At 41.2% G+C, this 12,583-nt stretch overlaps 1 protein-coding gene across 4 annotated transcripts in view; it reads left to right on the top strand.

Moving 5' to 3' along the window:
• The window catches only part of GLI3 (GLI family zinc finger 3), a 208,558-nt gene that overhangs the window by 160,967 nt on the left and 35,008 nt on the right, over window positions 1–12,583 (top strand). For 3 of the 4 annotated variants that reach the window (XM_008633830.2, XM_017734630.1, XM_017734632.1), the window contains 3 exons: window positions 3,326–3,542; window positions 4,974–5,090; window positions 6,414–6,554. In XM_008633830.2, coding sequence (XP_008632052.1) covers window positions 3,326–3,542; window positions 4,974–5,090; window positions 6,414–6,554 — 475 coding nt within the window. The remainder of the gene's footprint in view (window positions 1–3,325; window positions 3,543–4,973; window positions 5,091–6,413; window positions 6,555–12,583) is intronic. The other variant, XM_017734631.1, reaches the window with a different exon arrangement.

Here is a 12,583-nt window from a genome sequence, read left to right as displayed (position 1 = left end):
GAAGCAGTGTGAGCTTGATAGGGCCAGCAGGAGGACGTATGGCTGCTGGTCAAAGCAGAGGGATCTTATGGGGCTCTGGGCTACAGAGATTCCCCATCCTTCCTGTATTCAAGAGCTGCTGAACAAAGTGCAGTGAAAAACTTTGGGAAGGAGGGCAGGAATCCAGGTCTTCCCTCCCCAATAGAGCACGCCATGCCAGCAATGTTGAGAGCTTTGATTTACTTTTCTTCTTTTTGGGCCTCAACATTGACTTTATTGTATGGTTTCTGAAAGGCAGAGATAGACCTACCACCTTCTGTTCTCTTCAGAACCTTCTGATCTGTTCAAATCAGAAAAATCCTCCAGGCTGCCCAGTGACAGCATCTTGCATGCGAGTGACATTAAACCCAGCCAGGTCAACTTGCCTTATGTGGAGCTCTCCAGAAACAGCTGGAGAGAATTGTTATTTGAAGGCAGCTATCTGAGCTATTTAAGAAGTCACCCTGATGGCTGAACCATTGTCTCCATTTCTGAGTTACTCCCCTTAGCTGTGCTGGCTATTGCTTTGCTCCCTCTCAATCACCTTCTCATTTCATTCTGAGGTGTTTGAAGTTTGGAGGTAGAGGGAATGAAGTACAGGTTGTCAGGCTCCATAGGAAAATCCTAGTCCCTTAGACTCGACCCTTGCTGATGAGCACAGGATCAAAGAAAGATACTAAAGAAAAAACGATTCCTCCTTCCCCTAGCACATCTGTCCAGCTGTGTCTTAATGCATCTGCTGCTGCTATCGCTGTTTTCCGGTAAGAACCTCCAGCTAAGATGATGTCTATCTCCTCTATTGTATTCAACAGTTTTGTCAATGCCTGGCTTAGCATCCTCTTTCTGCATACTGCTTGTACAGTGTTAGGACAGGCGTAGATAACAAGGACATCTCCATGAGGTAAAATCTCTCGTTTTGGTGGAAGCCATTTTAATTTATGTAGGGAGGGGAACAACAAGTATGCTTACTTAATATTTAAGCACTGCACTGCTTGAGTCATACAATTGTCTTTTTGCCATGTAGGATCTAAACAACATTACCAGTATTTTGAACCTGGACTTGTGAAGCTAGGTATTGTTGTGCATAGTCAAATGGAAAAAAAGTAAAAAACCCCCCAAAACCCAACCTGTATTTCCAAGGCTGCTATGTGCTTGTAACTGCCAATGAAATCAGACCACTTATTTTTTCCTTTTAAACTGACTCATCTGAAGGGTGAAAGTGTCCTAGGCTTTAACCACTCACAGAGAAATAAAACACCTCACTCAAACTGTTTGTGTTTTGTTTGTTGATCTTGGTGAATTTGACAGCATCTTCCAGGATGGTGCTGTCTAGTGTTTGAAGTGTATGAGGTGAACTCATGGTGTATGTGTGGAAGCAAAAAGCACCAGGGTATAGTAAGGAGGCTTTTTTTTCAGCCTCATGTATGGCAGTGTAATTGTGTGTTTTTTAATGAGCAGACCAGAGTAGTTACACTTAGTAATGTTTGTTCACTAAAAAGGAAAAGGGGTGTTAAATCATTATGTTCTTTGATGAATGGCTTGTACACTGAAGAATAAATTGAACAAACTGGCATAGAGCTCAGTGAACATGAAATCAGCTATTAGAAGAAAGCTTGTGAACAAATTCTGAGCCTGATATGCATCTTTTGATTAATGTCCTATTAATCATCCATAGTGGCTACCTTAGCTAAGTCATGCTGTAATCATTCATGGTTGCTTACAGGAACACTAGCAGGGACTATAGAGCTTCAATAACTGAATATTATTACTGATTTCTCCCTAACTCTTGCTGTGAACAATTACTGTTTTCACTATGTTTCTGCCTCCCTTTATTAGGAATAATACAATGCAGAATGAAAAGAGAGTTCCTCAAAGACCAGTAAAATTCTCCCAGGGTATTCTTAATGATATTCTGTCCTAAATGGGCAAACTATTGTAATGCAGAGTTCTCACCAGGAATAATAGTAATGTAATCACATTGAAGCTGTCTTTTTATGGGTTGTAGTCAAACAGACAAAATTTACAGTCATATTAAAGAACACAGAATTTTTGTAGAATTATTACTTTAAATGGTTGAAATTATTTTGGCTCTTTGTATCACAGTATTTTCAGTTAATGCACTTAACAGCAACAGCAATTAAGGCTCCAGACTGTTAATTTGGATAAATTTGACATTAGAAGAAGCCTTGACTCTTGGAAGGTATAATGCCTGCACCCCTCTCTTTTAAGACCAAATGTTTTAAATTCCTATGGCTCTTTTGAAGTCTGGTAGTTCAGTGTATTTTTTTTTAATCAATGAATATTCTTTTTCTTTTTTTTTTTTCCCCTTTATTATTGGAAGTTGTTGGCAAATATTTACAGGAGGATTTCTTATTCCTGTGCGTGAAGATTTAGTTCCACACCATTTATTTCTCAAGTGTGACACAAAGAATGCTTTTGCACTAGCCACAAAATAGGTCCTTAGATGGCAGTGTAATTTCCTCCTAAGTCACTGTGGTCTGGGAAATACGGTGAAGTAATGAAGTGATGACGGGTATTAACATGTATAATAGGCTTAATAGACGTTTAGTGTTGTTTAACTGGAAGAAGGAGAAGTGCTTTCCCATTGGAATATTTCTACATTGGAAGTCATTGATCACCAATTTCAGAGGGGAAAGGTTAATCCATCAGTTTCTGTAACCAAACGGCACTGATGGAAATTCTTTAGGTGACATTCTGGATGAACTGGGCTTTCCATCTTTGCAAACAAATGAGTGATATGACAAGCATGGTGTTCAGAACACATTTAACCAATTGATTTTCTCTCCTCTTGTAATAAGATCTAGAGACATATGAAAGAGTGTAGCATGAGCCAAGATTAAAGGAACTGCTTCATACACAAGAACATAAGGGAACTGCATTATCAATAAAAGTACTATAAAGAATGTAGGCACCCATTCTTTTTCTTTATATAAAGTTTGTTATTGCAATAAATAGCTGTTATTGAACTGTCTGCCTTTTATTTCAGTTTTTCTGAATTTTATTTCAGTCAGCTTTCTGTGGTTTCCTGGTAGAGGTTAGGAAAAAATGTTACGTTTTGTTATGGTATCATTTTTCTATTCACTAGTAAATCCAGGGCAACTCTGGATTTAAAATCAGGATTTATCATCCTTTGGGGCATGAAGAAGGATATGAGCGGGAGGGGAAAGTCTGGCTTCAAGTGGTTTAAAGATATGAAATATATTTAAAGGTTTAATCTGTATGGTTCCTTACTGAAATGATCCTCATCTTTTTCCTCCCTCTTCCCTCCTTTTTCTCCCAAATTCAGCCCTGCTCTGAGTTTCACATACCCTCCTACACCAGTATCCCTCCAGCAAATGCATCAGCAAATTATAAGTCGTCAGCAAACCCTAGGTTCAGCCTTTGGACACAGCCCTCCACTCATCCATCCTGCTCCAACTTTTCCTACCCAGAGACCTATCCCTGGCATCCCCAGTGTCCTGAACCCTGTCCAGGTCAGCTCTGGACCTTCTGAGTCCACACAGGTGAGAGGCAACAAAAGAAACCTTTACACCCCATTAATTTAAAAATTAAATAAATGGCATTGTCTCGATGGCAATTAATCACCACTGTCACTGAGACCCTTTGATAACAGTTTTCTTGTAGCTCTAGCATTTGCAGTCACTTCATTATGAATCACAGGAGTGTTGGTGCAGTTCCTGATTGGTAGTGTGCTTTTTAGTCCTCATAAATATTCCAGTGTGCTGCAGCAGCTTCTCCTTCCAAACTGCCTCTCCTCGATCTTACACAGGAATTTAGTAGAGGTGGGGAGTAAGAAACAGGGCAAAACACATCAGAACCCCAATGTTTTAAAGATTAGCAGCTTCACCTTCAAATTAGGCTAACTGTAGGATACACAGGGTCATATTCTGCCCTCCCTGTACAGCTGTGAGTAACTTGAAGCGAGTAATTCTGTGAGCAAGAGAGTAACTCAAAGATAGTGAAGAGGTTTGAAGGTTTTTTTCTCTGATTCGTGCAAAATTATACTTACTGAGTTTGAATTAATCATTTCAGTGAGGCGTATTCTCAAAAGCTGGGGATGAGCAGCAGTGAATCAGGCCCCTAATGTGGAGTTTATCACAGTGTGTGATTTGCCTGTTATTAACTAGTTCTATTTGTTTCTAGATGACCTAGAATAGGTTATTTATCTGTCTGGAAGCTGTTTATCTCCTGGCTAGCTTTTACAAATGTAGAGGAAGAACATACTGCTGTAGAAAACATATTGATTTTTTTGTGGGGTCCCTGCAAGTTCAGATATCTCTAAAAGATCTCTGGATTCCTACAAGATCCATTTGCAGGTGTAGATAATGGTGTTCAGTCGAGCACAGGAGACAAACAAGATTCTGGCCTGTTTATGTCAGCTATTTTGCTATTAAATTGTGAGAATCCAGGACTTCATCTAGGATTTTTTGGCTGAGTCTCTCACTAGTGTGCAGTTTTTCTTCCTATCCACCCATTATAATGGGAAACATAGTGAAGGAGCTGATATCTTGTGTGCAGACATTAAATGCAAAACCTTTCCTTCAAGTGTGAAAAAAGAAATGTTTCTCTTGTGTTTATTTGACCATGCTGTGATTTTGCCTTTCCAAAGTTGTCATTAAGTGGAAAATCAAGTTCTTCCTACCTCTCATCACTCTGACAAAACCAGCATTGGTTTGTAGCAAGCAATTTCATCAAATGCTCCCCTTCCCACTCCCTCCCTGCTCCGCTACAAGGTTGAGCAATGCAGCTCTTCCATGAGTTAATGCTGTATAATTGAAGAACAATGTAATTGTATATCCAATATAATTAACAGTGCAGCTTCTCCATATGAAGTTGCTGAGCAGGTGCTGCATATTTTTGTTTGGAGCCACATATTTATCACCGTCTAATTTTGTCTTCTTCTGGGGGGGAAAAAAACCCCCACCTGCCTGCAGCAGAATAAACCCACAAGCGAATCTGCAGTGAGCAGCACAGGAGATCCCATGCACAACAAGCGCTCCAAGATAAAGCCTGACGAGGACCTCCCCAGCCCGGGAGCAGGAAGCATGCAGGTATGGCAGCCAGGTTCCAGTCATGAGCCTTCCCTCTTGCTGTTGGAGTGAAAATGAACCTTGCCTGTGGCACACGTTTTCAAGGCTCCTTGTACTTTGTGTACTGAGCACACAGGCAACCTCGGCTTGTGGTAGCCAGGGCTAAATGGGAACAGCTCCTGGGGTGCAGGGTCAGTGACAGGATGAGGGCAGAGAGGAAGGAGGCTGATGGAGAGGTACCTCTGACCAGTCAGAGCATGCTCAACCCTCTGTTTGCCATGGAAAAGTGAACAAGAGACATTCAGGTCTTTATTAAGGACATGTCTTCTCTTCAGCAAAAGTACTTAAGGCTGCCTTGACTTTTGCTGGGTCTTAGCACTGTACTGCACTGAGGCCTCAGTGTCAGGCTCCAGTCTCATTTGCTGTACTTTCTATGCCAGTTAATGCCACTGGTTTTAGTAGAGGGACTCATGATTTACAGTGACTCAGGGGAGATGAGAGTCAGAGCCTCAGTCTTGTGAGTGAATCCATGAAAACAAAGCAGGGGTCTGCCTAAATCCTTCAACAGGTTTGAAATGGAAAAATAGCAGGAGTGCATAATCTGAACCAAATGTTTACACTAACATCTGACTCTTACCCTCAGCAAATAACAAGCTGGGGAGAATGAGGCACTCTGATGAACTGGAGGTGGGAAATTTAACCCCAAAATTAAATACTTTCTTCCCCCGCTCATTCCTTTCCTGCACATGTTATGGAAAAGAACAGACTAACAAGTAGCTTGAAAGTTACTAGTCTGCTCTTGGAAAGCTTTTAGCATGCAAACCTGTTACTGTTTTAACAATGGAAACACACTGGATTACTGGTGATCCAATTTCTGTCCAACCCTAGTACTAAAATCAAATTCCAATTAATTCAACTATATTGAATAGTGCCTTTCACATTAGTGGTGCTGCTGAATCATGAAAGCCAGGTGCACAAATAACAAGCTGTTTAAATAAAGTATGAGGAAAGACAGGCCATTATGATTTATTTTTAATTGAAATGTAAAGGGAATTTTTTTTAGACATTCTCTGCATTGAGTACTTCTGGGAAAGAAAAATTTATTTTACATATATAGTTTGTAAATGGCTTCTGGCTTATCAGGCCTGTTTTGGGCTTCTGTATTTTGTAGAATGGAGTAGCATAGTGAAGTGAGAGTAAAATAATCCTCCCTCCCCCGCCTCCTCCACACACACACACCCCCATCATCTTTCTTTTAATGCTGAAATAATTCACTTTTCTTCCTCCTTGGTTTCAGAATTTCCTCTCTCTTCTTCTCACCCCTGTTTTTTTTCCTCTCTCCAGGAACAGCCAGAAGGAATGACCCTGGTAAAAGAGGAAGGGGACAAAGATGAAAGCAAACAGGAGCCTGAAGTGGTCTATGAGACAAACTGCCACTGGGAAGGCTGTTCCCGGGAGTTTGACACGCAGGAACAGCTAGTGCATGTAAGTTAATGGTATTCAGGAACTAGGTTTTAAAACTACGTGACCTTTTTCATGGGGGTCAGGTTCTCTGACCCTGTGCTGAGTCAAGTTTCTTAGCTAACAGAGCTGCAAACTGGAGAGGGGTTTATGAGTTTCTGAGAATAAAGAAAACTCGAAGCCACAGTGCTTGACCTGTTCAGTCAGCTAAAGCTTAGTGTAAAATTCAATAAAGTCTTCAACAGAGATTGTAATGGCTCTGATCCTGTAAGCCAGCAAACGCTATTTTGAGTTAGAGACTTTGATAGTTATTGAGTAATAGTAAGCTGGACATGAATGATTATTAACCTTTAGCCAAGTTTGATTTTTTTCTCCCCAAAGGGGCTGTAACAGTAGAAATGGGTGAGGGGAATTTTTTCCCTTCCCTAAGGGAGGTTTTGCTATCAATTTACTGTTGTGTGTAAACTGAAAGTGATTATTTGGCTAAATATATGGGAACTGAGTTACTTCAGTCCTTTTAGCAAAAGAAACCGTATAATCTTTTCTGTGCTACACCAAATATTAATTTTATCTCCCTTGTTTTTTATTCCTCTCTGCCACCTCTCTGAAATAAACAATTTGTACTGTTCGGTAGTGTTGTAAGATAGAAAGTGAGCGATCAAAATTCAGAATACAACCTGACAAGTGCAATCCCCCCACAATTCTAACCTCCTTTACTAGCAGCATCTCTCTTATTTACTGTCATCATAGAACATATTGAATACTCTGGAAAAAAACCTGAATTCCTAGTACAGAGTTGAGAGGAATATCTTCAGCAAATGAGCAGTGTGACAGAATTGTATTTAGTTTAGAAAACTGTTTAATATTTTACTGGACATCATGCAAAATCTATTGCAAAATGTGGAGAGTACTACTGAAATAGCTAGTTGAAAAATCTACTTTTTCACCCAAAATAAATAAAACCAAACCCACCATACATTTCCAAACACTATGCAAAGTGGTAAACTGATCCTGCAAAGCTGGCTTTGGTAAAGCAATGTCAGTTTTCACTTGCTGGAGTGCGAGAACCTCTTAGTGTTGCAGTTACTCATCAAGATGTATTTTCAGGTTCTTGTTATTACTAGGTAGTAGCAGCAGCAGTAACAACAATAATGATAAATGAAAGACTATCAAAAACTAAAATAATGTCCGAAATAGGACATTTTTCTAAGAATTCTTTGGAGACATATTGCACACCTAATTCCCTAGCATTTTAATAGGCCAAAGTGAAATGTCTGGAGAAACTGTTTTGGTGTCACAGTACCTTTTTGGGAAGAAATGCCTTACAAATGGCTGCTGCAAGTGGTTTTACACATTTAAATTAAAAGATCAAATGTTGGTCTTTGAATTGATTCTGTGCAAACAGACAGCTGACATCATCTGGGGCTCTCCATAGTCTTTATATCTGCTAGTAATTGTAAGGCTGAAGCTTTATGATGCCTGGCAAACCCTTCAGTATTCAGAAATCATCCCAGTGATGATGATAAATAATAGACACAGAAATATATGTAATAAAAGAGAAATTCCGAATAAAGGTACCCTTGGCAATGAAAAAAAGAAAAAGGATTTTTTGATGTTTCAGGTGTAAAATTTAATGGAAATCCACTGAGCATGTTAGCTAATAGCTCGCTTTTGGTATTTTAAAGTGAATTATATTCATAGGGTGGTAGTTCAGTTGTTCTGGAGTTTTTTTAAATTAATTTGTTGGTTTTGGTGGGATTTTTATAGCAAATCTGCCTGCATTGTAATGGTCAACAGCAAGACTGAAAAAAGTGTATTTCTTATGCTTCTGAACAATGGCAACATCTGAAACAGGTTTCTCTAGACATAGAAAAGGAATATAAGAAGTTTTTCTATGACACAGGGAGTTCTTTTTGGCAGGATTCAGGTGTGTTATGATGGTGTTTAGGATTACAAGGTACAAGACTTGACTCCATACCCAGAAGACAATAAATTCATCATGGCAACCATCACATTTAAGTAGCACAAATTATGCTGTAAGAGTCAGCGGGATTCAGCGATGGGGCCATGGTTTGTGATTTCTTTTGCTGCTCTGGCAGAGCCCTGCTGTGGGGACTCGAGCAAGTTATTTCTGCCCAGAATTGCAAAGGCCTTTAGACATCTAACTCTGTTTGAAAGCCTGGCCGCTCACCCCAGTCTGCCTTTTGCACATTTTTTCTGCCCTTGATTGCCTCAGCCCTCTGATGTACATCTGCAGCAGGTAGGGAAATGAGGTCTGGTCTTGGCAGGGCTTCACAGGAGGGCAGTCCTGGTTTTGCCTAGGTGTGTCACTCTGGCAGAAAGGGCTCCATCCCTGAGCATTAGGTCCTTGAAAATCTCAGTGGAAAAAGTGGTGTGGCTCATGTATGCCTCCTATCCAAATACTGTGGACAAATCCAAGTAGATACAAATTGCTGTAGCTGTGCTTAAATCGGTGTCAGCACAGTTCTGAGTGCTGAGTGTGTGGCATGTGCATGTGTATGCCTGAACCAGGCACGGGCAGGGTGTGTCTCAGGGCCTGTGCCCACGCTTGGCTCAGCAGCACTGAGACTGTGGTACCAGCTGGAGGCCTCGCCAAGCCTGGAGCCTGCTGGTGCCAGACACTGCTCAAACGGGAGAAGGGATGCACCTGACGTGGGCACAAGGTCACAAGGTGCACCCTGCAGCTGCGGGGCCACATACATCGGGCTGTTCGTGCTGTCTGGAGCTACCTGAGCCTTCTCATGTGCAGGTAGGACTAGAGATAGGTTCATGCTGTTAACCTTCAGATCTGGCAGCAGAGTTCTGCCACCATGCCTCTCCTGGCTGCACGTGCTGCTGCTCACCTGATGATCCCCAACCCACTGGCTGACTCAGCAGAGCCTGAGCTGCTCCAGCTAAGCTTGAAGAGCTTGAAGGTTTGGAAGTAAGGTGCTGGACAGGATGTCAAAAGTATAGATAACCATCCTGTTTTGTTGATTCTGCTGTGGGGTAGTAATCACCAATACAGGGGCAACTGGCATAGATAAAGGCAGTAAAGGCTTAAATTGCCCTAGCAAGACTTATCCAGATAACATCTGCCATCTTGTCCAATGGCACAGGACAGCCTGTTATCCAAGCCTTGCTTCCCAATGCACTGAAATTTTAGAGGAACTGCAGTATTAAGCGATGGAAGTGTTTCTAGATGTTTGGTTTGTTTCCTCAAGGGTTAGGTAACTCTGTGTGAGTTCTAGTCATGCCAGATTGAGCAGAGCTTCAAAAAACTTTTCCACAACACATAGTGCACACAGTTCATGGTATAGATCTCATTACTCCCCCTATGAATAGGGGGTGTATACAAGCACATACGCATGTGTTTTGAAAAAGGTGAATATGAGTTTGTGTATATTCTGCTCTTTCTGTCACATAAGGATAGCTTTGTCATCTTTTGGGGAATTATGAGATGTGATTTACTTCGAAATCAACTGTAGGTGAATCAGCGTTACAAAGTGATGTGTTACATAGCATGTATGAAGTGGTAAATGCAAACAAAATCTGTGTCTAAATATGTGGTATAGCTTTAGAGCAGAAATTTCAATGTCGTGCACAATAGTCAGCATTTGATGTTATTTTTCTGCATTTCTGTAGCAAAGTCCTGCAGTTATTAGTGTAAAATGTGGCTGCCAGTGAAAGCGTTCTTAGGCCCCAATGTTTTCTGACTGAATTTATGGACAGAACCTGAGCTGCTATGAATAAATAAGTGAAAAGCTACTTAGAGAATCATTATTGACCCACCCAGAAGGGATGACTGAAATGATTTTGGCACGGGTGCTCTTATTTTCAAGTGATATGTGCCACTTAGAATTCAGCATGGTTAAATTTTCATGATGCATACACCAAAAGGCAAGGTGTTAAACCATCTGACGCTCTGCCTTATTTATAACACCTATCCATCCTTCCTCTCCCCCCCACCTCCTCTCTTACAGTTAATAGAAAGATTCATGATTCTTCATGGTTGTCTATCTAGCGTCTGACAGTACCGACTGCACTGCTAAAGCAAGTCACTATCTATAATTGATATCCTTCTATGGAATAGGGTACTGGCTGCAATTGAAGGGTTTTGCTGAAAGCTCTTAAATCCTGACAAGTTCTGCCCTTGTTCTGGTTGTCGCTGAGCTGCACTGCTGAGATCCCAGGGTTATTTGAAGTTGATGCAAAAGGGGTGCGTGTGTTGCACATTAGCAAGACACAAAGTTGGCGAGCCACGTTAGAGCTGCCACTGCATTCACCCGCCAGGTAGTCTTATTTACAGTGCATCGCACTCTTGAAAAGGCTGGTTACATTACTGTTTGAAATGTGTATTATAGGTTTCTTTCTTTCCCTTTTTTCTTCTCCTCAAAAAATTAAAAAAAGATCTTATTTATTTTAAAGCCTCAGTTTGCTGCTGGGGTCTTTATCATTCAGCGTTTTAATTAATTTCTCTGCCCAGCGAGATATTATAATTGGGCTTAGCTGAGCTCAAGTTTGTTTTAAATATGCGAGCGCCTAGAAGCTAATAAGATATTGTATATATTTATAAATCTGCTTTTTGTTGCAGTTTGTCCTTTTTTTCCCCCAGAAATCAGTTTAAGAATAAAATATTGCAAAAGGGTTAGATGCTAAAGATAAACGTTTGTTTAAGAAAATTATCCTTCAAGGAAATGACTGAATTTATTGTTAAATATTAATACAATGGCAATCAGAAAAACGCAGCGCTGCCTATTTCTCATCCCCCTTGCTGCGAAGCCTTGATGATAATTATTTTTTATTCAAAAACATGCTTGAAGAACTGTAGAGCTATTTTTTATTAGTGTTTTCTCCTTAATTGTACAGCAATAAAATTCTCTCATTGTTGTTACATTTGATTAGACAAGATCAAAAAGCCCTAAACTGACAGCAATGGCTTACATTCAGGATTCCATTTGCTGAGGTCTTCCTGCCTGTTTGCAAAGCCGTGGTGACTGGAGCACTCCCCTGGCAATCCCTGGGGATTGTACTACTCCTTGCGGCTCCCTTCTTGCACCAGAGGGCAGCGGTTTTTGTTTTTCAGGTACCCACGTGTTCCCAAGGCACTGCAGTGCACTGAGGGTACCCAAAAGAACCATTACGTGTAATTCTGAGACTGGAGTTTCTTAATGTTCTTGCTCTCTGTTCCTACAGAAAAGGGTGGACTCAACCCTGACCGACAGAATTTGGCCAGCCATCTGTGGAGACTTACATAAGCCCCAAACTGTGCCCACAGCCAGCCTCTGCTCAGGTTTTACAGCATCTGTGAAGTGCCGCCACACCTTAATCAATCCTGTGCAGCTCAAAACACTTAAGATCATCAGGAGGTGGGGAACACAGCACTCTGAAGGATTAGTCCTCTTTACAGTGGCTGATTTTGGATGCCCAGAAATAAGGACACTCAAAGTCAATAGATTTGAAAGTCTCATTTCCTCTGCTACTGTGGTGTCTTTAGCCTTTGGCTTCTTCCTCAGCTCCTCTCCTGCAGGAGAGCCATAGGTAAGGACTGGAGAGAGTTTCACCACTCTTCTCTAAACAGAGATCCAACTGCAATAGGAGGATAAGCCAGATTAAAGCAGTTCCCCTGAGTGTCAGCTACAGTGCAGCAGACCTGTTAGTGACCCTGAGAGTTGCACATTGCCCACCACTTGCAAGAGGGGAAACTGCCCTGTAAGCAAGGAGCCCCAAGCTGCCAAAGCCAAGCAGGTGCTGGGTGCAGCTGTGAGTAGGCATCTGCGCTGTGGAGGCATTTGCTCACATCTGGCCCAACAAGTAGATTATCCTTCATGCATTAGTGGTTTCTTTTCTCTAGGTCCTGCAGGTGTGCTTGCAAACTGGTTGTGGTGCAGATGAAATCCCAGCTTTGTGAAGCAAGTCCCTTACAATCCCAAAGAGGTGTAATCACACATCCCAGTTTGCATGCTTTTCGAAATATGTTCGGGGATTTACTTAGTTTTTAATTCTTCTTTGCAGAGGCAGTTTTCGGTGCATTTCCATTATAGTTTATTTGG

The sequence above is a fragment of the Corvus brachyrhynchos genome, unplaced genomic scaffold (genome assembly GCF_000691975.1).
Source record: "Corvus brachyrhynchos isolate BGI_N302 unplaced genomic scaffold, ASM69197v1 scaffold94, whole genome shotgun sequence".
NCBI classification, from domain to species: Eukaryota; Metazoa; Chordata; class Aves; order Passeriformes; family Corvidae; genus Corvus; species Corvus brachyrhynchos.
Note: the sequence above shows the minus strand (reverse complement) of the source record. Positions and strands in the feature narration are given on the sequence as shown.